Below are 21,908 nucleotides of genomic sequence, written 5' to 3'. Positions count from 1 at the left end.
CTCCCGTTTTCCCGTTTTTTTTGCTCCTGGGGTCCCGGGGCGGGGGCGGGGGGGAGCTGAGATACCTCTGCCTGCGGAGGGGGGGTAAAAACCTCGTTAAAATGGGAACTCCGTTAAAACAGGCTTCCTCTAGCCAGGAGGGGAAGGCAGAGCCGAGGGATGCTGGAGGGCAGGGGCCGCTTCTCGGCATCCCCTCCCCGTCGTCCCGGCGTGATGTTTAGGTGCCCCCTGCTCCCCCAAAACACCCACCCGGGGCCATCCCCAGCGCCCCGGTGCCGGGAGGCGATGAAGGCTTATGGGGGCTCACGCCGGTCGCACCGAGAGGACCGTGGCGGGGAGCGGGGGGCCGGCGGCCTCTCCGTCGTGTCCCGGGGGAAGAGGAAGCCCTTGACCCCTGGCCCCGGGGGCAACGGGGTTAAACAAAGTCCCACCGTCCCATTATCCGACCGACAGCATCGAGCCCCCGGCAGCGAGCGGGGTCTCCAAGGCGGGGGTGAGGGGGGGGAAGTCGTGTCTTCCACCGTCCGTACCCGGCCCCGACGGGGCGCACCGGGATGGGGACGCTTCCCCGACAGACAGACAGACAAAGAGCCTAGGGGGGAAAAAAAAGAGAAAGAACCTACACACCCCATCCCGACTTATGCATTGCAACAAGCCCTGCTGAAACAGCGGGTTTTGGGGTTTCTTTTCGGTTTTTTTCTCCTTTTTTAAAAATTTTATATTTTACGGTGGTGATTTTTTTTTTTTTATAGTGGTGCCGCGTCTCGTCCAACCTCCCGCCCGCAATCGGGTGAGGTACCGGCGGTCCGGGCCCGGTCCTTGTTCTCATCGACCCTCCCCACAGCGTTGCCGCCCGGGAGGGCTTCAGAAATCAATAATTTCGAGGAGAAATTCTTTTTTTTTTTCTGCTTGCGGGGAGAGGGATTTTTCTTGGTTGGATTTTTTTTTTTTACATTTATATTTTTGCAACCACGATAAAAATAAGTATGTAACGCAACCTCCGTGGAGCCAGATCATGCCAGGCGAAGGCACCCTGTGCCCTCCGCTGCTGGGTGACACAGGGTGAAGCTCTGCCGCCCCCCCGTCAAGTCGCACGCTGAGGGGGGGGGCAGCAGGTATTTTGGGTGCGCCAGGGAGGTGAATCCATGTGAAATGCATTCAAAGACGTAGAAAACAACATCGGGGAGGGGGGGGGGGGCTGTGCGTTCCTCACCCCTCCCATGCTGGCGCAGCAGTTTTGCACATGAGGGGGTATAGCTGCCAACCCCCTCCCAATCCTGCACCCACGAGGGGAGGGAGCTGTCCGGCCGCGCTGCTCCCTCCCCTCGTGGGTGCAGGATTGGGGGGGGGGGGGGGGGGGGGGGCACCCCGGTGCTCCGCAGGAGTCGGGGGAAGCAGCGAGGAGGGGTTCACATCGCCTGGTGCCCCGGCGGGAGCGCAGGACGGGACGGCCCCGCAGCGATACCCACGCCCCGTGGGAACCGTCCCGGCGCGATCGGTAGAGGCGGGAACGCAGCGCCACCTGGCGGCGCGGCGCGGCGCGGCACGGCACGGGTCTGCCGTGGGTCGGCGCGGACACAGCACCCCACGGCGTCAAGGCCGGGTGGGCTCTGCAAGGAGCCACCCTGCCGGCCGAGGAGCCCGCACCCACCCGCACCTCCTCACCCCCATCCCTGCACCCTACGCCCCCTTCCCCTGCACCCTACGGCCACCTTCGGCCTTCTAGCCACCGCTCCGTCCCCACTTGCCAAGCTGTCCCCACCCATGTCACACACCCAACAGCAGTGGGGGCTACTGGAGCCCCCCACATGCACCCCATGCCCAGCTCCCACCCGTGCAGTCACACGCCACCCACCCCAGCTGGTCTTGGGGACCCCGGACCCCACCGCTCGTTCCAAACTGCCCTCGAGGCCTTGGAGCTTTAAGGCGCGAGGTTTTGGAGCACGGGTGGGTGCCCTGGCTCCTGGTGAGCTCTGCTGGTGCGCTGTAAGGAGCCCCACAGACCACTGACGCGGGTGGCTGGGGGGAGCAGGGTGGCAGGGAGAGGGTTGGTGGCTGTTGGCCCTGCCGCCTGTCCCCCCCCCGCCCCGGGACCCCGGGAGGGGCACGGAGCGTGGGGTGACACCGTGCCGGCCCCAGCGCTGCCGCGGGGCCGGTCTCATGGCTGTGCCCGGGGGCTGGGACCGCCCTATCCCACTCGTGTTACGGCTGCAGTCGGTCTCCGGCTGCGCTCACGCAGGTTTTTTTCGCTTCTCCGTTGATTAAAAACACGAGTAAAAACAACCTCGTGCGCTCGGTGACTCCGGCGCGGGCAGCGTCCGCCGCCCCACGGACACGGCACGAGCGAGAAAAAACGGGCGCGCTTACGAGCTACCCCCACCGACCGCGGCAGGACTCGAACCTGCAATCTTCTGATCCGAAGTCAGACGCCTTATCCATTAGGCCACGCGGCCGCCGATACCATCGTCACCCCGCCCGCCCTACTGAGTCCGCCGCCGGAGGATCGTACCATGTTGGCGGGGGGGGGGGGACGGGGACGCGGGCACACGGGACGGGACGTCAGCGCGGCCGGAAGCTCCCGCGGGCGCCCCGGTTTGGGTCCGCCCTCCGGCCCAGGCCCGGGCGGCGCGCGCCGGGAGCCGCGGTGTGCGGCTGGCTGAGGGGGTGCCCGGCGAGGTGAGGGGGTGCCCGGCGAGGTGAGGGGGTGCCCGGCTGCCTAAGGGGGTGCGTGCCGGCGAGCGGCGTGCAGGGCTGGGGGTGCGCGCTGCGGGGGTCCATGCTCATGGGAGCTGTGCATGGCTGCGGGGGGTGCATTCCTGCGGGGGTGTGTGCGTGTGTGTGTGCACAGCTGAGGGTGGGGTTGCACAGCTGCGGGGGGTGCAGCGCAGCCCCTCCTTCCCCGGCCGTGGGGTGCCGTGGGCGTCTCCGGCCGTGCGCGCCCGCAGCGGCGGTCAGGGCTGCCCCGCAGCGGGGCTGAGTGGATGGTGCCGAGCTCGCCCCAAGCTGTTGCTCCCTCCCTGCAGCTCCGGCCGCTCGGGGAGAGCAGCCCGTGCTGGAGGTGCGTATGCAGAGGAGAGGGAGATGAGGCGCTTGCTCTGGAGGAGATCGGTGAGGGGCTGCACTGCAGCCCGCGGTGCCAAGACCCAGCGATGCACCTCCAGCTCCTCCACCAGCTGCCCGCTGCCGGAGGACCCGAGCCAGGAGCCTGCCAAGGGCCAGCGGCGCATGAACCCCCTCAACATCCAGATGCTGTCCAGGACCCTCCACGAGCAGATCTTCCGGGGGGCCCAGGTACACTACTCGGCAGCAGAGATCCAGAGGAGTGTGGAGCACCTGCAACGCCATGACCTATGGGGCAAGGAGACTTCCACGCTCCCTGACGTGGACCTGCAGCTGCCCCGCATGTACGGGGACAATATCGACGAGCACTTTCGCCTCCTGGCACAGAAACAGAGCTTGCCTTACCTGGAGGCGGCCAACGAGCTGCTGCAGTGTGAGCTGCCCCCCATGCCCGCGCAGTGGGCATGGCAGTGTGGCTGGACCCGCTATGGTCCCGATGGGCAAGTAGAAGCTGTCGACTTCCCCAAGGACCGGGCAGTGGTGTTGGACGTGGAGGTGTGCGTGGCTGATGGCCACTGCCCAACGCTGGCCGTGGCGGTCTCACCGCATGCCTGGTGAGATGTGGCACTGGTGGTGGTGGGGTGTGGGGGGACAGCTTTGGGAAGGATGGGGATGCTCCCAGGTGGGGCCTTTTCCTGCAAACCACTGCAGGCTTGTGGGGAAAACACAGCAAAGCCCTGAAGCGCAGCTCTGGGATGTGGGATGTGTGTCCTGGTTAGCAAGCACAGCGCTCCTTGGGGTTGGCCGCCTCCCTCCCGTGGATGGGATCCTGCTCAGCACCCCATGGCACAGCAGGTGCTTTTGGTCCCAGGAGCCCCTACTTTATTTTTTACAGCTGTGGGATGCCGTGTGTTGTCTGCAGGTACTCGTGGTGCAGCAAGCGGCTGCTGGAGCAGCGGTACTCCTGGTCCAGCCACCTCACCCTGGCTGACCTCATTCCCCTGGAGAGCCCGGCGGGCACCTGCTGTGCCGGAAAGCAGGACTGGCCAGAGAGAGTGGTTGTGGGGCACAATGTGGCTTTTGACCGTGCATTCATCAAGGAGCAGTACCTCATCCAGGTAATCCACAGTGCTGTTGCTTTGCACTGGCAGCTGTGGTTTTTTAACTGGATAGTCATTTGCACTGGCTTTTCAGGGTTATTTTGGTAGATGTTGTTCTGCACAGACACCACAGGGTTGTGGTTGCCTTGTCCTGCAGAACAGGTTGAGGTTGCATTGCTTTAGAGGGAGATATTCCTGCACCCCATAAGGTTGCTGGAGGCTGCAGGGTTGCAGCTGGGGATGTGGCAGGAGCCTCTGAGCAGCTCACAGCCTGTGCTGGGCATGCTCTTGGCTCACAGAAGAGGGGTTCCGGGAGGCAAAGCTTTGCCTTGACAAAAGCAGCCTGAGCAGAGGACTTGGAGCTCTGTAGCACAGGGCAGTGCTTGCTGGCAGCTACAGGGCATTTGGGAGCACATTTCTCCTCCAGCACGTCCCAAACCACTTCTCCACTCTCCCCTGATGTGTCTCAGGGCTCCCGGGTGCGTTTCCTGGACACCATGAGCATGCACATGGCCATCTCAGGGCTAACGGGCTTCCAGCGCAGCCTCTGGATGGCTGCCAGGCACGGCAAGAGGAAGGGACTGCAGCAGGTCAAGGAACACATGAAGAAAACGCAGAGCAAAATGGAGGGGCCAGCTGTGAGTAAGGGAGCAGAGCTGCTGGCAGTGGCGTGGGTGGCAGGGGACCGTTTGCTCCTGTAGTGGGACCATCTGCTCCTGTACTGGCAGAGAGTAGGAGCTGTTGGAGCAGCCCTGCTGGGTGAAGCTCTCCCAGCACCTTCCAGTTGAGGTGGCCTCGGTTTAAAATAGAGGAGCGGCATTGTTTACCCCTCCTGATCACAGCCAATCCTTGTCCCGCACTGTCTGACCCGCCGCCCCCACCGTGCTCGCAGGTCACTTCGTGGGACTGGGTGGATGTCAGCAGCATCAACAACCTGGCGGATGTGCACGCGCTGTACGTCGGGGGGGAGCCGCTGGAGAAGGAGGCGCGGGAGCTCTTTGTGAAAGGGACCATGGCCGACATCAGGAGTCACTTCCAGGTGCGGGTGGCGATCACAACATCCCAACGGGCAGCAGGAGCTGGAAATGGGAACGGGATGGGAGTAGCTGCTGGGGTTGTTTCCATTTTGCCACCCTTTCTTGCAAGGGCTTTGGGTACATGTGGGACTGTGATGTCCCCCATCCTTGATGGGGTGATGCCTTGCCCCGTGCTGGCAGAGGGCTTTGCCTCTGCCACCTGCCTTGCCTGCGCTGCTTTGCCTGCACTCACCTGCCTCTGCCCCCAGGATCTGATGTCATACTGTGCCCGCGATGTCCAGGCCACCCACGAGGTGTTTCAGGAGCAGCTGCCACTCTTCATGGAGAGGTGAGAGCTGCTGGTGGCTGAGGGGCTGTGGTCTTGGCCAGCAGTGGGGAGGATTGCGGTCCCTCTGGGGATGGGATGTGGCCTCTCTTGTCCTTGGGGTGGTGGCAGGAGGTTGGGGGGCCCTGAACTCCATTTCAGGAGGGACTTTATATTGCCCCTTCACATGTGAGAAGGAATAAATGGCAACACAGCATGGCTGGTGGAGGCAAGCAGACTTAATGAGGCAGATTGGAGTGATACAGCTTTGGGGTTAGTGCACAGGGTTGCTTTTTGAGCAGTGATTTATGTGCAGGGCAGGCAGAAGATAAGGATTCCTTATGGGTTGAGGGGAAGCGCATCGAGGGCTGTGTGGGGCTGGGAAACTCTAGGTGAAGACGTGATACTGCAAGGCACGTTAATGTCCAGCATAGTCTGGTGCTTCCAGGGCTAATCCTCTCCAGCAGGCGTCTAATTCGTTGCTGCTTCGGGCTCTAGGTGCCCCCACCCTGTGACGTTTGCAGGGATGCTGGAGATGGGGGTGTCCTACCTGCCGGTCAATGGGAACTGGAAGAGGTACCTGGATGATGCTCAGGGCATCTATGAGGAGCTGCAGAAGGAGATGAAAAAGTCCCTGATGAACCTGGCCAACGATGCCTGCCAGCTGCTGCATGAGGACAGGTGCCTGTGGGCTGGGGGTGCTGGTCCTGCTGCTCACGGGACAGAGACCAGACAGCGGGTGGTCCATGGGGGCTGCAGGCGGGTGCTGGGGACAGGAGCAAAGCTGTGGTGTGAAAATGGTGTGTCGGCAGGTACAAGGATGACCCCTGGCTCTGGGATCTTGAGTGGGATATACAGGAGTTTAAGCAGAAGAAGAATCCGGGGAAGAAGAAGAAGAAGAAGAAGGATCAGGATGGGAACAGCAAAGCCCCTGTGGAGGTGGTGGGCTCAGATGGGTCTGCGCGGGAGTGGCAGGAAGGTGAGTGCAGGTGGTCCCTGGGGACGAGGGATGCTTGAGGGATGCCTTCCCACGGGTGCCCAGATGAAGGGACGTAGTTGTTTGGTGCCAGCAGGGTGAAGCATTGCTGGCCTGCCTCCCTATGCTGGGGCGAGTGTGGGGGGCTGGCTTGAGGTTCCCATCAGCGTGGCAGCATGGAGAGCCCTTTGCCAGCAAGTCCTCCTTGCCCCACCAGACCCTGGCCCCCCCAGTGAGGATGAGGAGCTGAAAGCCCCAGTGAGCCGGGTCTGCCTGGAGCATCTGAAGGAGACGGTTGCGCTGCAACCCAAGAGGCTCCAGCACCTGCCGGGCCACCCAGGGTGAGTTGGGTACCCTGGGTGTCCCCTGGGGTTGCCCTGCCCTCTCTGAGCCACCCCTGCTGCTCCCTAGCTGGTACCGCAAGCTGTGCCCACGCCTGGAGGAGGCAGGGTGGGTGCCAGGACCCAGCCTCATCAGCCTGCAGATGAGGGTGACCCCGAAGCTGATGCGCCTGGCCTGGGACGGCTTCCCCCTCCATTACTCAGAGAAGCGCGGCTGGGGCTACCTGGTGCCAGGGCGGCAGGACAATTTGCCAGCAGGCGCCTCGGAGGTGGATGCCCCCCCCTGCCCGCACAGGTGAGGGGGTTGTAGTGGGGTGCTGAGCTGGGGGCTGCCCCACAGAGGGGTTTGGGAGCTCCCTGGGACTCTGCCCAGGTGTTGCCCTGCAGCCTCAGTCCCCGTTGTGGGTGCGTGAACTCTGCCCTCTCTCCTGCCAGGGTGATCGAGTACCTGTACAGGCAGCACTGCCTGGAGAAAGGGAAGGAGCAGCCCCCAGGACTGGAGGCCGCCGTGGAGGACGAACTGCTGGTGATGGATAGCAGCACGATGTGGGAGAAGGTGAAGGAAGGGATAGAGGGTCCCTCGGTGGGAGGGAGATGTGGGGCTGGGCTTATTCCCCACGTGTATGTGAAAACCACCCTGGTGTGTGGCTCTGGGGGCTGGAAGTAAGAAATTTCCTTTAAGTGTTAAATCACTGGAGAAGTGGTGTTTGACCCAGCTGCCCTGCGGTCCCTCTGTGCTGCAGGTGGAAGAGCTGAGCCAGCTGGAAGAGGATGTGGAGGGGAAAATGGGCAGAGCAGACCAAAGCCTGGCACAGGTAAAAAGGGTTTCCTGTGGGATGGGATGGTGGATTTGTCCCTATTTCCTTGATTTTCCCCCTCTTGCTGTGCTGGGGCGGGGGGTCCTGGCATCACCTTGTGCATCGCTGGTCGCAGGAGATGGATGAGCTGTGCGAGCTGGCGGAGGCGAAGAGCCAACCCTCGTATCACCACGGCAACGGTCCCTATAATGACGTCAACATCCCGGGGTGCTGGTTCTTCAAGCTGCCCCACAAGGCAAGTTGGGTGCTCCTGGGGCTCTTCCTGGGGGCTTCCTGGTTACCCTGCGTCCCAGCTCCCTTGGTCATGCTGCACAGCTGGGTCACCTTGCCTGTCGTCCTGGTGCTGCATCACTCCTGGGACCCCTGTGATCTTGTCCCATGGGATAGGGTGGTGGAAAGGCATCTTTCTAGCTAGGGCAGGAGGATGCACAGAGCTTTACTGATGTTGAGCGATGGCACGCTGAGCCCTGGTGCCTCTTTTGCTACTAAAGGACGGGAATGATAACAATGTGGGAAGCCCTTTTGCCAAGGATTTCCTTCCCCGGATGGAGGATGGCACCCTGCGGGCTGCTGTGGGCCGCACCCATGGGACCAGAGCCCTTGAGATTAACAAAATGATCTCGTTTTGGAGGAATGCTCACAAGCGCATCAGGTGAGCAGCTGCTTTCAGCTGAATCACAATAGGCCTGTGGGTGGGCGGAGGCTGTGTTGCAGCCAGGGGAGCTCGTGCAGATGTGGGGGCTCAGTGTCTGATGTCCCCCCAGTACCCAGATGGTGGTGTGGCTGAAGAAAGGGGAGCTGCCTCGCGTGGTGACCAGGTATGGGGAGCAATGGCCCCAGCTGGGACCGTGATCCTTTCTACGCTGCTCTGGGAGGGCTCTCGCAGGATGATGCTCACCCTCACCTCTGTCCCAGGCACCCTGACTATAACGAGGAGGATGATTATGGAGCCATCCTGCCACAGGTGGTGACCGCAGGCACCATCACCCGCCGGGCGGTGGAGCCCACGTGGCTGACGGCCAGCAATGCCCGGGTATGGCCATGGTTGGGTCCTTGTTAGGGGTGTTCTGGGGCACCCTCTGTGTATTTTGGACTGGTGGGAGCAGCCTGGGTTGGAAATAGGAGTTGGGGCTGGATGCTGGGGTTTGAGGTGGCAGGGCTGGTGCTGGGGCCCTTCCCTTGCTGATGTGCGTTGACTTTGGGAGAGGGGAGGGAGTCAGCAGAGGTTCCTGAGCTTCAAAATTTGGTGAAAGGAGAAGAAAACACGAAGCGTTGGTTTATTTTCTCCTCCAAGCTCCTCCTCTTCCACGTTGGAAGACCCTGGGGGAGTAACCAAGTAGGCAACGCCCCACGTGTATTAAACCTGGTTTTGACTTTCAGAGCAAAATTTAGCGATATGGGGAGCACTGTGCTGGCACGCGCGGCTGCGGGAGGGAGGCTGTTCCTGTGCTGCAGGGCTTGCTCTGAGCTGGGCATCGTGTCCCGCAGGCCGACCGGGTGGGCAGTGAGCTGAAAGCCATGGTCCAGGTGCCACCTGGCTACTCCTTGGTGGGCGCAGACGTGGATTCCCAGGAGCTCTGGATAGCTGCTGTCCTTGGCGAGGCGCACTTTGCTGGCATGCATGGTGAGCTGGGGCTGTGCCGCGGGGAATGGCCTCGCTGGGTGGTGGGGTGACCCTCCCAATCCCGTCTGGAGTCCAACCCTTGCTCCCCTACTGGCAGGCTGCACAGCCTTTGGCTGGATGACTCTGCAGGGGAAGAAGAGCAACGCAACAGACCTGCACAGCAAGACGGCTGCCACAGTGGGCATCAGCCGGGAGCATGCCAAGGTCTTCAACTATGGGCGCATCTACGGGGCCGGGCAGCCCTTCGCTGAGCGGCTGCTGATGCAGTTCAACCATCGGCTGACGCAGCAGCAGGCACGCGAGAAGGCTCAGCAGATGTACGCAGTCACCAAGGGTGTCCGGAGGTGGGTGCTGCCTGGGGAGGTGGAGGGTGAGCAGGGACAGGGATGGGCGGTGGTGTCCCATGGGACACAGGCATGGGTCACTCTCCCCTCCAGGTTTCATCTCTCCGAGGAGGGGGAGTGGCTGGTGAGGGAGCTGGACCTGGCTGTGGACAGGGCAGAGGATGGATCAGTGTCAGCCCAGGATGTCCAGCGGCTCCAGAGAGAAGCCATGAAAAGGTGAGATGCTTCGACCCCACGCAGCTCTGGTGGCATCAGGGGGTGAGGTGGAGGGAGCTGCAGCCCCTCAGGCAGCAGGCAGAGAAGGGAGAGGGTGCTGGACGGATTCTCCCTCCCTGCTGTCACAGAGCTGATCCGTTTGATCTGGGGGCTCCCAGTCTCTCCCAGTGAGCAGTTAGCAGCTGGAGGCTGCAGGGGCTCATTTGGCTGCCCCAAACTGGGAGGGAGCATTTGAGGCTCTCAAATTGGGCCTTGCAGCCTTGTCCCACGCTTCCAGCAACTCTCCCCTCTGCCCCGCCAGGTCTCGGAGGAGGAAGAAGTGGGATGTGGTGGAGCACCGAGTGTGGGATGGAGGCACCGAGTCAGAAATGTTCAACAAGCTGGAGAGCATTGCCTTATCCCCGTCCCCACAGACCCCGGTGCTGGGCTGTCACATCAGCAGGGCCCTGGAGCCCGCCGTGGCCAAGGGGGAGGTAAGGATGTGGTGCTGTACTGCTGAGCTCTGGGCTTTGCTGCTCTTTGAAACAGTGACCCCAGCTTCAGCCCTTCTTCAGTGCTGGAGACCCAGGAGGCTCTTGGAGCCAAGTCACAAACCTATTGCTTCTTTATCTGCATGCCGTCAAGAAAACCCAACAACCCTGAACTTAACAGGCTTCTCCCAGGAACTGTCCTGTGTCAGGACCAGGCCTGGGACCTGGATGCTCCCCTAGCATCCATGTGTTTCCTTCCACCAGTTTCTGACCAGCAGAGTGAACTGGGTGGTGCAGAGCTCAGCCGTTGACTACCTCCACCTCATGCTGGTTGCCATGAAGTGGCTCTTCGAGGAGTTTGACATCAATGGGCGCTTCTGCATCAGTATCCACGATGAGGTGCGCTACCTGGTCCAGCAGCAGGATCGCTACCGGGCAGCCCTGGCCCTGCAGATCACCAACCTTCTCACGCGGTGAGATGTGATGGCAGTGGGGTCTCTTGGGAACACCCCTGGGGTGGGTTGGGATGGGGCAAGCCCAAGGGACTGGGGTGACAGCAAAGGGGTTAGCTTTACCCTCAGCAAGCCGACACAGGGCAGCTTTCTTACGCTCAAGGGAAGTTGGCAGCAAGCGCTGGGGTGTTGCCGTTCCTTCACGTGTGACTCGGGTGGCTATAGATGAAGCTGAGCTTCAGGGCTGCTCTGCAGGCAAGTGGGATAGCATCAGCTTTTGGGTCCTGCAGATATGGGGCCAATCGTTCCACTGTAGTGTGGGATGCGAGCGTGTCGCCTCCTGCTCCCTTTAGGGCTGTGGCCATGGCATGGCAGCAGCCCTTGGGCTTGGTTGAGCAGCCAGGAACATGAAATTGTCCCTGTCCCTCATCTCCCCCGGCCTTCAGGGGACAGTGAGGGGCTCGGCTTGTTGTCTCTGCTGCAAGCACCAGTGCTGTTGCCCCTTCTGCAGCATGAGGTGTTCCTGCTGCCTCCCTGCCCTGGGCAAGGTTAAGCTGAGCCTGGAAAGCTCGTGGACCTCCAAGGGCGCCTTTCAATCCGGCTCTGGCACGGCCAGCTTTGCCAAGTCCCCTTCCTGGCGCTGTCGGATATTTAGTTATATGGGAGCCGGCCAAAGCTGAGCTGTTTTCTGCCGCACTGAGGCAGGGATACAGCAAACAGCCGCTCTGTGCCGGTGCAGCAGGCACAGCAGGGGCAGTCGCCCTGACGTTTGTGCCTTTGTGCCGGCTGCTGCGTGCAGAGCGTCCCGCTGGGAAAATCCAGCGTCTGCTCTGCCTGGGAGGATTAGCCAGCAGAGAAGGGCTGAGCTCTTCCTTTCTTCCGAGGAGGCTCAGCGTACCATTCCTCTGTTCCTCCCACAACTACTTTGGCAACACTTGACCCTCCTGCTACCATGTAGTTAAAAAGCACCTTCTCTTCCAGCCACTGAGTGACATGGGTGCAAAATAACCTGTTAGTGGTGGCTGGCCCATGTTTTGCGAAGCAGTGGCTGATGGAAGGCAGGTGTGACAAGGTCTGACGTGTGGCACGACCTGACCTCTCTTGTTCTTCCAGGTGCATGTTTGCCTACAAACTGGGCCTCCAGGATCTGCCGCAGTCAGTGGCTTTCTTCAGCGCCGTGGATGTTGACCAGTGCTTAAGGAAAGAGGTGACTATGGACTGTGTGACGCCATCAAATCCAACCGGGATGGAGAAGAAATATGGCATCCCTCAAGGTGAGTGGTGTCCGGGAGCTGCGCCCTCACTGTAGTCCCCCCTGCCCAGGCCTCCCCAGTTTAGGCAGAGCGAGTAGCCTGAGCAGCCATTCCCTGAGGGCTCCTCTGTCCAGCAGAGGCACCTCCCCAGCCCCCTGCTTCTGGCCCCAGCAGCTGCCCTGCAGGGCATCAGTCCCACTGAGAGCAGAGGGCTAGAGCGGGGCTGGCACCAGATTTGTTCTCTCAGTTGTTGAATACATCAGACACTTGACCCTTAAGTAACCTTTATTAGGATCGCATCAGGGTCAGCAAAAACATCACAACCATCCTGGACAGAGGAAGATATCACCTCTCTGCAGCCAGGAGCTGTACCCAGTAACGAGCCTCAACTCTGAGGCAGAACGGCTGGTGGTTCCAGCTTCCTGCTCTGCTGGTTGCTGCGTTCACACCACCACACAAAACAGAAGTTGGAATAAATTTAGGGCTTCTTGTGCTACACACTGAACCAAAGCGAATCGTGACCGTCATTCTCTTGCGTGACACAGTCTCTGCGTGTACTGCAGAACGCAGGGCGCTGATTGTCCTGTTCTCTTCCAGGAGAAGCACTGGATATCTATCAGCTAATTGAAATAACCAAAGGTTCTCTGGAGAAGAAATGACGACGCTAGAGTACCAGAACGACAACTGTCCGGAGAGCGTGCTAGATTCCGGCTGTCCTCTCAGGAGGAGATCTTTTGGCAGGGACTGATCCTGGTCACTCCGTTTGCTTTTCGCTCTAAGAAGGGGATGTTCCTGGGGAAGATGATTTTGACAGCAGCACATTCAAATAGCAGAGGCACTTCCGAGGGCAGCAGCCAGCTGCAGAACCTGAGACAGTAGCCCGACTTGCTGCTGGCACACCCATGGGCACAAAGAAAGAAGTCATAAGTGTTTGGCAAGAGAAACAACAAACCATTGTCTCCATACACGTAGGTCTCCAAGGCAAAGGCAAGTCTGCCACGAACAGGAGCTGTGGGAGGAGGCAGCAGCAGCAGCACCCCCAGCTTTATTTTTTTCGCCGTCTCTTCTTTTTGGGTTCCTGGTTCTCATCTGTCTGCTCTGCTGTGCTGCTCTGGAGAGGGGTGGGAGAGAATAACAGTACAGAGTCTGATTCTGTTTGTGTGACTAGTGTGAGGAATGTTTATCTAAAACAAGAAACCAGATGTGCAGAACAGGATTCAGCTTTTTTCCTCCCTAACAAAATGACCTGAATCTAGGCCGCCTCTCACCCACTGAGACGTTCCCCGTTCCCACCCCGCCCAAGTTCATGCTGGAGCTTAGACCACAGGTTATCGGTGGCACAGGACAGGGGCTGCTTGTGCTGGGTTTTGGCTTGTTGAAGCACTCAGGAAACTATGGACAGAAGCACCAATAAAAATCTGGACAATCAGCAGGTAAATTGCCTTTTTTTTTTTTTTTTCCCCAGCACAGGTTGCGCTACCTTCACCAGCATTATCTAGTAGAGGAGATGGGTCTGAGGGGAGCGATGCCTTGCAGAGTGTGCCGTGCTGGCTGTTGATCTACGAAAGTTAACCTGGATGCAAAATCACTTTGCATCATGCTGCAAAGGTTTGATCCTGGCCAGCCGGTAGGTCCTCAGAGGTAATGCTGATAGACCTCTCTGCTTGCTGAGGCAAAGAACAAGGCCTTAAGAGCAGTCTCACTTCCCTAAGACCACAGATAGACAATTGGTGCACAGAAATAAAGGTCACTCAGGGCAGGGGGCTGGAGTGTAGGGGATGGTAGCCAGGCTAACTGTTCACTCCTTTGTATCAGCTGAGTATTAAGGCGAGAGGTAACTCAGGGAAGACAGACGGTCCTAATTTCACATACACCTGCACAGCTCAGAAATACAGATGGCCTCAAAAGAAGGGGAAACATATCGGTAAAAGCAGCTAAATGAGTTCTGACCTGGTCGTCATCTGGCTCGTTTTCAGCATCCTCTGTGTTACGCTCCTGCAGCACACTGTCTAGCATGGATGCGTTGATGCGGAAGTCTCGGGAAGTGCTTAGCTTCATATATTGCATCAAGTTCACCTGCAGCAACCAAGGTGAAACAAGGGGGAGAGGACATGCCATTAGCGTCTTCCTTTAGTTTCCTACCCCGCCTAGTCCTTTGCACAGCTCTGGGACCAAGTCCATCACAATAATAAATCAGGACTGAAGCAAAAGGCAGCTGAAAAAGCACCTGCCCCCATGCAACCCAGTGGCCCATTTATCTTCCTAAAAGTCAAGTGATTACCAGCTACTCAGGTAGCACCTCAGGATACATTTCTTTCCTACTTATGAAACGGACTGGGGGAGAGGGGTGAGGAAAGCTGGCATTAGGTGCGTGGGTTTCTGCTCGATCAGAAACCAAATGTTAGGTCACAGGTGGAGCTGCCATTGATACCTGCTGGTATCAGTGTGACAGCAGTTCAGTAGGGTTGGGCCAGGAGCTTGGGTAACAGCCCCAGAGAAAGAGGTGCAAGGTCCTTACACCTTCCTAATTTGAGCATTACTAGAGACTTTGAAAGGGAGACCAGCAATAGCTCTCCACCATGCCACTGAGACCACTGTTCCACTGAGTTCAGGTCATGGAAGAGTTCTGCTTTACATTACCTTTGATTTCTTGGAGAGATGGATAAGGAACTTCTCATATTGCTCTATTGCAAAAATCAGGTTTGGGATCGGCTTGGTCTCCCGAAGCACCTTAGCCTGAAATGCAGAGAGGAGCGTGATAGGTCAGATTTGGAAGTGAACCACAACACTGTGCATGACACAGAGACTGCTGTGTTCCCGTTTAGCTAAGGTGTCTTCAGTAGCCTTACTCTGTACCAGTGCTGCCCCAGCAACCCTCACCGGCTTTGTTACTGGTTTTAAGTTGACTCCCATGACAGTTCTGCAGCAAGGCTCTCCCATGTACTGTGTTGTACTCTGCCTGCAGTCCACATCCCTGATGTGCCTGACAACCATCAGAGCAAAGATTCCTCTGCTCCAGCTCTGCAAAGGCCTCACAAGCTTAGGCCTTCCAGGCAATGAGTACATTGCTGTTTCACCACGTTTTTCCCCTATTTGTTTACTGCCACTGAAGTTTGCTCCCCATGGTGACAGGCAAACATTTCAGCCCATTTCCATACACTCGGGGAACAGCTAGGAAGATAATGCTTGTGGCTTTTAAACCCTAAACATCACAGGCATATCTGGGACAACTGATGAGACAGGAAATGCTGGCTGGGAGCACAGAGGATGTAAAAGACCAGGAACCTGCCAGCCTGCTCAATTGCTCCCAACCAAATCATCCAGTCATTCTCAACTGCCTTACTTTAGTGGAATCCAGTACTTCATTTTTAAACATACTACTGATAAAATTAAGAAACGCTTAAACAGAGCGCAGTACTGGGTCCAATAAATTAGCCCAGTTCTGTAATTTAACAGCTTACCCTAAATGATAAAATATCAGACAAGACAGACTATCCAGACTTGACCTTTGTTTCATGTCTATGAGCTTTTAGGCTGCCTTTAGTGAAGGTGGCTTTTTTTGGTTGTTTTTTCATAGAATCATAGATTCATTAAGGTTGGAAAAGACCTCTAGGATCATCAAGTCCAACTGTCAACTCAGCACTAGCATGTCTCCTAAACCATGCCCTGAAGCGCCACGTCTACACGTCTTAAATACCTCCAGGGATAGTGACTCCACCACCTCTCTGGGCAGCCTGTTCCAATGCCTGACCACTCTTTCAGTGAGGAAATGTCTTGTCCTGTCACTAGTAACTTGGGAGAAGAGACTAATATCCACCTCGCTACAACCCCCTTTCAGGTAGCTGTAGAAAGCGATAAGGTCTCCCCTCAGCCTCCTCCAGACTAAACAACCCCAGTTCCCTCAACCTCTCCTTATAAGACTTGCTCTCCAGACCCTTCATCTGTTTGGGCTTTTTTAGACTTTTCTCTAAAGTTAAGGTAGATTAAATTTGATTTTTCCTTAAAAACCCAAATGACAATTTGTTATTGGTGATCTTCAAGAAGCCACCAGGTAACACAAGTCTTGAGGTATGATCCCAAGTTGAAATACAGCCCATGTTCTGATAGAGAGTGAATCAGTCTTACCATGACTGTGGAGACTGCCGCAGCTTCATCCTCTTTCTTCTTCTTTTTCTTCTCTTCTGCAAAGCTTAAGCTCTCACTGTGGATGTTCTGAAGGAGGATGCCAAAAGATGTGGCATTAGAGGGTAAGGAGGGAAGAAAGGCCAGAGAAGTCTCTGCTCTGGCCAGCTAACAGCATTACCAGCTAGATGACAGAAAGGCAGTGATACAAGAACAATGGAATGGGGGGTAATCTCAAAAAAAAGAAGGAAAGAAAACCTAATTTCATAATTAATACATTCAGAAATATGTATGAGCGAGAAGTCCCCAGGAGTGGTAGCTCTGCACACAGCTACACTTTCCCCAATATGCCACATCTGTTGTACAATTCCTGTGGTCCTCACTCAAGCACCCAATTCCTCTCCAAGCAGCTAAATCCCATCTTTGGCACCCACATTACTTTACACTGTGATGACTGCATGTTGTTGACCTTTATTTGCCACTGTGGTTAACAGCAGTATTAATCTCATGCAAAAAAAAAAAACCTGCACATGAACAGAGGGGAAAAAAAAGACAACTCCCCAAACACTCATCCTTCCCTGCTCAAGCAGAAATCAGCATGCTCGGTCCCAATCGTGCTGAAATTTCTTATACTACTCTTTGGCATAGTAGAGCTCGAACTATAAGAAACTCAAGTCATGTCAAGAAGATAATCCCCAATGGTGCCCATGTATGGCAGCTGATACACCACTCAGCATCAGATAGACTGACTGGGATTTTGGCAGTTAATTTAGGCCTTACCTGTACGTAAGTAATGAATGAGTAACACTGTGGGGTCAAATGAGAACCCGAGAGCTTCACCTGCAAAGCAGCAGAGAGGTTGGTGTTACTCCTAAGTCAAGGCAACAAGCATTTCCTCCAGCAATTCGCTCACACTCACCAACTTTTCTAGCCTTCCTGGGATTGTATTTGAGGTGCTGCGGCAAGCTTGGATATACTGCAAGGAAAACATGAGAGAGTTTCTTCTAGGTATGCTGTTCCCATCCTGCAACCTATACTTCCAGGCAGGACTCAAAGCAGTTCATCCAATGGCACAGTGGGGAGGGCAGGATTTGCAAGACCTCTCCTCCCCTGTGGCTTGCTATATGCCAAATGCCATGTCTGCATTACAGAGCTGTGAGAGAGCTCTGGGGTATTCACCACCCTGTCTCAAACTAGCTCCACTGGCCAGTTTTCACAGCCCAGTTCCCCCAGGTCTGATGCTTCCAGCCTTAGATGGCTATGAGTGCCAAGGGCAGGAACACCGCTAGTGAGAACACTGCTAGTGCTGCTCACGGTGGCACGCAGCTGTGTACAGGGGAACCTACAAGGTGCGCTGGAAAGAGACGCTCCAAGCCACACAGCCAAATTCAGCTGGAGTGCAGCTTTCCTTTATCTCCACTGGTACAACTATCACTGCTTAGAAAGGCCATGAAATTGAGGGCATAAAAGCCAACAGAATAAGAACTCAACTCTTACAGAGGATCAACAGTCCGGTCCTGAGCATAGCTGCTGCCAGGGGTCACTGTGAGCTTGCTGTAGCAGATGGGGAAAAAGTTTTTAGATCCTAACCAGCCCACTGTCAGCAGAGCGGCACTCACATGTTTGATGAGGGAGGTGAGAATTGCATATGTCTTGCTGAGGCTTCTCAGCAGCGTGTCCACACAGCTCCCTGCAGGGAGTGCTGTCTGCACCAGCTCATGATAAACTGTCAGCAGAGTTCCCAGCTGCAGAATTACACCTTTTTCCAGAGCCTGGGTTTGATATGATGCCTGAGAAGAGTCTTCTAGAATAAAGAGATGGATACCTGGTGAACGTGTGTCTAATGAAGCCAATTATGCAGGTGGGAGGCACGAAAGACTACCTTTGTGTCTGGTGCACAAAGCACCAGTATGGCACAGGGAAAATAATCCTGGCAGGATTTTTGTGAGAACACTCTATCTTACATTGTTCATGTGGACCCAGCTCAAGGGAGAGTTTAACCTGCCCTCAGATGTTGCTACCTCAAAATCCCCAAGTACCTTTCTGCTCTCTCTCTTCACCTGTTTTTGACAAAGGTGTAACAGTAAGAAGTGGAATGCTTATTACCTGATGTGTCTGATCCCAGACTGGCGAGTTTCTTGATAAGCCAATCCACCTCTTCAAGGACTTTATCTGCCTGACCCAGAACCAGCAGCTAAGACAGAAACACCAATAACAAAACAGGTTCTTGGAGGAGTTTGACACAACAGGAATCTATAAGCCACTTGTAGCAGAGTAACCCTGGACACTACAGGTTGTTCCACACACACTATTTTGACTCACACAGACAGTAGGGGCTGCAGTCTTGGCATTCACTATGGCAAAATGGGACCGACTCTCCACTTCCACATCCTGGTCGGAGGAGAGAAAACAAATTCTGGTGAATAAAACTTCAGCTGCTGTCACATAGTTTGCACCAGAAATGCACTCAATTCTGCCCTGACAGCATGAAGTGATGAAGAGTTAAACTGCTTTTGCATCATACCTGATCTATGTCTCCCAGGCAAGCGTGGATGTCTTGAGCAAGTTCACGCAGCAGACTGACAGGACTCTTGTACAGAACATGGACACTGAAGAGCAGAGACAGCAAACCTTTGCAGCAAGCGATATCCTCTGTGGGGAAGGGAAAAGAAAACACATTACTAGGTGCAGAGCTTCACTAGCTATTTAGGAATACCAGACATCCAGTAAGGGAAAGTCTCAGATTCAGTATGGATTTAACACTCTGCATTCCCAGAAATGATACACAGTAGGTAAAAATCCTATCAAAATACCACTGTTACAAAACAAGAGTTTACAACATTGGGCATCACATAGACGTCACATATTATACTGTGAGGGTAAGTACGGCACACTGGAGCCCTCAGCTCATAGGAAAATGATGACCAGAAGCACTGAGGAAGCACAATACAAACTCTGGCTATTTCCTTCCAGAGTATAAAACCTGTTTTGAGCAACAAATCTGCTAAAAAACAAGGGAGATAATCCAAGTAAGTGGCTTCTTTTTCTTCAGCAATGCTAATATTTATAGAGACAGAGTTTCTTCCCTGATACTTGTGCTAATAACCACAATGTCATGGCAATCTGCCACAGAATGGGACCTGAATGTACCTGTAACAAAGAGGCAATAACAGGACAGACAACAGCAGAGCATCTAAGGGTCTAATACCAGACCTGACCGCATCACACTTAAACATGCTCCCCAAAGCTTACTTACCAAGAGGATTTTCTTTGCAAATTTTGACTGTCCAAGTCAGGAATTGGAGGAACTGCATAAGGGGAGAAAAGATATAGTTTTGAAACAGAATTCAAAGCAAAAAATTAATAAACATTTAAAAAAACAACCAACCAACCAGCAAAGGGAGACCAGCAGAGTCCCCTTCTGGCAGAAAGGCACCCAGCCATACTCTGTGAACTTCCACAAGAGACACTTAACCAACTAACACGTGAAAAGCTTAGATCCAGGACAGTGGAATGGATGTACTTTCCCTTGGACAGAGCAACAACTCCATTTAATTTAAAGTAAATGATGACTCCAGACTTCTGGCACGCTTGGAGTGCAGGCCCTAGCTTGTAAAAATGGGGCACCTCTAGTCCACTTTAGAAAATGTCTCCTTGCGTGGAAGGGATTAGGCACTGAGCCAGATCATATTGATCGTAAGTCTGCTGGCCTTTTTCGGCTCTATCCCCATGTGGAAGCCATACCACATCTAGGCTGTCAGGAGTCCCTGCTCAGGCGAACAAATCATTCAGACTCCAGGTGCCCAAAGGCAAGATCAGAATGTGCAGTGGTGGTGTGGGAAGGCAACTTGTTCGTAACTGTACCTGACAGAAGCGTGCTTGATAATGTAACAAAACTGACCCTTTGACATGGTGTGGTCTGCAGCAGAAGGCAGAACACGCACATGTGTCAAAGCCCTCAGATATCAACCCAGTCTGATAATCATCTTCCCACACCTATGGCTACCACACACATCCCTGTCACCCCACGAAGGTTGTGAAGTACCTGCTGAGAGCCTGGATCCAGGAGTTTGGACAAAGTGGAGAGAACTGTGATGAGCGACTGCGTTTCCTTGGAGTTGAAGTCATCTTCAGCACTGCTGAACTGGTTCACCAGGGACCTCTGATCGTGGGAAGGAAAGAGTGTGCATGCTTGTTGCAGGGCCGTTTTAAGAAGCAAATAACCAGAAGTTGCAGCAGATAAACGAATCAGCAACAAGGAGAAGAGGACTCTTGTAAAGAGCGAGTGCTGGTTTTTGTTCTGAGTGCTTAGATAGAGGCCCACATACAATTCAGTGTGACTTTTACAATACTCAGATAAGTTTATGCTGCACTGAAGGACCTTATAGCTCTGTAAATACATGTGCACTTCAATCCAGCTCTGCACAACACCCTGAAGAAGCTTTCCTTATGGATCAGAAACTTTTCTGAGCTGACAGTGAATCAGTGTCACAGTGGCTATCGCATACTCAATCCTGTGGTCAAGTAACAGAGAGCTAGCAGGGTTTTCTGCCAGAATTACCACTGCTTTGGAACACTTGCAGCACACAGTGGTACTTACCTGAAACTGTCGGATCTGGAAGGCAGCTTTCTCTGTGACATTAATATCCGTTTCTTCTGCGTCACCATCAGTAATATCTGGCAGAGAGAGGTGCAGAAAAAAGGTAAATGCCAAGAGCAGAATACAGGATTTATTTCCAAAAGTGGGAAAGACTGCAACTGCTCACAGCTAGAGGAGGAATACAGACTGCAAAACCATGGTGAGAACAAAAATGTGTTAAAGGCAGGCTTCAAATAGACGAATGCTATATCAGACCCCAACTATCCTCTGCTGACAGACAGAGAGCTCTATAAAAGCAGGTAAAGGTTTCTCTGGAACGTGCCTCTGGCATGAAAATCAATGCTACTAAGCCCACCTTGCTACTGAGATACACAGACCAGACCCCTCTCTCTACTTATGGATAAAGGGCAGTGGGTCCCTAACTGCCCACACATGGGCTGGAACACAAAGCCTGGAAATCAGAGCAGGATTGTACCATGTGCCTTACCCAGGGCTTGCAGAAACTGGGGTATCCTGGCAGTGTACAGCTGCTGCACCGTGTTGAAGATCCGCAGCAAACCTTCCAAGCAAAGAAGTGAAATGCTTTTGCCTTTCTTCTTCCCTGACTCTTCAATGACAGTGGGAATTGAAGTGTACCTCCAAAGCAGAACCCTAGGGGATGGGAGATGAGTTAACATCACATGCTCCAGTAAAGCTAGCTGCACAGCGCAAGAACTAGAACAGGGCTAATCAGAGATTCTGCTCTTAGGATCATATTTTTAATATAACTACATTGGAAAGTCTTTTTCCTATAGGAAAGTGGAGGGAGAAGGGATCCATTTTTAAGAAGACCTTGTTTCAATGTCAGCAAAACAGCTACTGCATTCTTCCTGCACAGCTAAATAATTTAATTCTTTCCAGGTGCCAAGGGACCTTCCAGTCCCATTTCTTTTCCTTCTGTCTCAGACTACCCAAACACTGACCACTGGTGTCAAATCTGTTAGTGACAAAAAGAGCTTTTCTCTTGGCACTTTGAACCTGTGAAACGCCAGATACCTCTGTAGGGCTCTATATAGATAAAATCAGAAAGGTAAAGGCAGGCAAAGCGAAGTGAAAAGCTTTGAGGAAAGCAAAATTGTTTGGCCCAAAGGAAACATTTCTATTTGTAGGCAAACATCTTTTTCCTGCTCCTCCAAGCCCACTTCTTCCCTT

General features: G+C 54.8%; 2 protein-coding genes and 1 non-coding gene across 5 annotated transcripts in view; 1 reads left to right on the top strand and 2 right to left on the bottom strand.

The window, feature by feature from the left end:
* Window positions 1-2,380: 2,380 nt before the first annotated feature.
* TRNAR-UCG (transfer RNA arginine (anticodon UCG)) lies at window positions 2,381-2,453 on the bottom strand. The gene has a single exon. It is a non-coding gene; the product is annotated as a tRNA-Arg (tRNA).
* An 87-nt stretch (window positions 2,454-2,540) lies between these two features.
* POLG (DNA polymerase gamma, catalytic subunit) lies at window positions 2,541-13,433 on the top strand. Its single transcript, XM_064456226.1, has 23 exons — window positions 2,541-2,676; window positions 3,024-3,674; window positions 3,983-4,178; window positions 4,631-4,798; window positions 5,053-5,199; window positions 5,446-5,525; window positions 6,000-6,182; window positions 6,314-6,480; window positions 6,695-6,818; window positions 6,889-7,113; window positions 7,254-7,374; window positions 7,562-7,634; window positions 7,750-7,871; window positions 8,128-8,288; window positions 8,401-8,454; window positions 8,552-8,669; window positions 9,125-9,260; window positions 9,358-9,604; window positions 9,698-9,820; window positions 10,122-10,293; window positions 10,555-10,763; window positions 11,856-12,016; window positions 12,593-13,433. Exons 2-23 carry the CDS (start codon window positions 3,082-3,084, stop codon window positions 12,652-12,654), a joined length of 3,642 nt encoding a protein of 1,213 aa, XP_064312296.1. The 5' UTR covers window positions 2,541-2,676; window positions 3,024-3,081; the 3' UTR covers window positions 12,655-13,433.
* Window positions 12,263-21,908, bottom strand: part of FANCI (FA complementation group I) — a 28,283-nt gene continuing 18,637 nt past the window's right edge. For 2 of the 3 annotated variants that reach the window (XM_064456223.1, XM_064456225.1), the window contains 14 exons: window positions 21,205-21,368; window positions 20,718-20,794; window positions 20,163-20,279; window positions 19,374-19,425; window positions 18,642-18,769; window positions 18,440-18,508; window positions 18,224-18,311; window positions 17,737-17,921; window positions 17,037-17,093; window positions 16,898-16,957; window positions 16,121-16,207; window positions 14,636-14,731; window positions 13,946-14,071; window positions 12,263-13,106 (listed from right to left, as the gene is read on the bottom strand). In XM_064456223.1, coding sequence (XP_064312293.1) covers window positions 13,041-13,106; window positions 13,946-14,071; window positions 14,636-14,731; window positions 16,121-16,207; window positions 16,898-16,957; window positions 17,037-17,093; window positions 17,737-17,921; window positions 18,224-18,311; window positions 18,440-18,508; window positions 18,642-18,769; window positions 19,374-19,425; window positions 20,163-20,279; window positions 20,718-20,794; window positions 21,205-21,368 — 1,372 coding nt within the window. In that variant the 3' untranslated portion in view covers window positions 12,263-13,040. The remainder of the gene's footprint in view (window positions 13,107-13,945; window positions 14,072-14,635; window positions 14,732-16,120; window positions 16,208-16,897; window positions 16,958-17,036; window positions 17,094-17,736; window positions 17,922-18,223; window positions 18,312-18,439; window positions 18,509-18,641; window positions 18,770-19,373; window positions 19,426-20,162; window positions 20,280-20,717; window positions 20,795-21,204; window positions 21,369-21,908) is intronic. The other variant, XM_064456224.1, reaches the window with a different exon arrangement.

The sequence above is a fragment of the Phalacrocorax carbo genome, chromosome 7, assembly GCF_963921805.1.
Source record: "Phalacrocorax carbo chromosome 7, bPhaCar2.1, whole genome shotgun sequence".
Taxonomy (NCBI): domain Eukaryota; kingdom Metazoa; phylum Chordata; class Aves; order Suliformes; family Phalacrocoracidae; genus Phalacrocorax; species Phalacrocorax carbo.
This window is presented reverse-complemented; position numbering and strand designations above follow the sequence as displayed.

What these genes read in the sequence shown, in the direction of transcription:
- POLG (XM_064456226.1), top strand. Translation starts at nt 3,082, where the DNA reads ATGAGGCGCTTGCTCTGGAGGAGATCGGTGAGGGGCTGCACTGCAGCC. An exon ending in TGACGGCCAGCAATGCCCGG is followed by an intron (nt 8,670 to 9,124) that starts GTATGGCCATGG and finishes CGTGTCCCGCAG; the next exon opens with GCCGACCGGGTGGGCAGTGA. An exon ending in ATCACCAACCTTCTCACGCG is followed by an intron (nt 10,764 to 11,855) that starts GTGAGATGTGAT and finishes TTGTTCTTCCAG; the next exon opens with GTGCATGTTTGCCTACAAAC.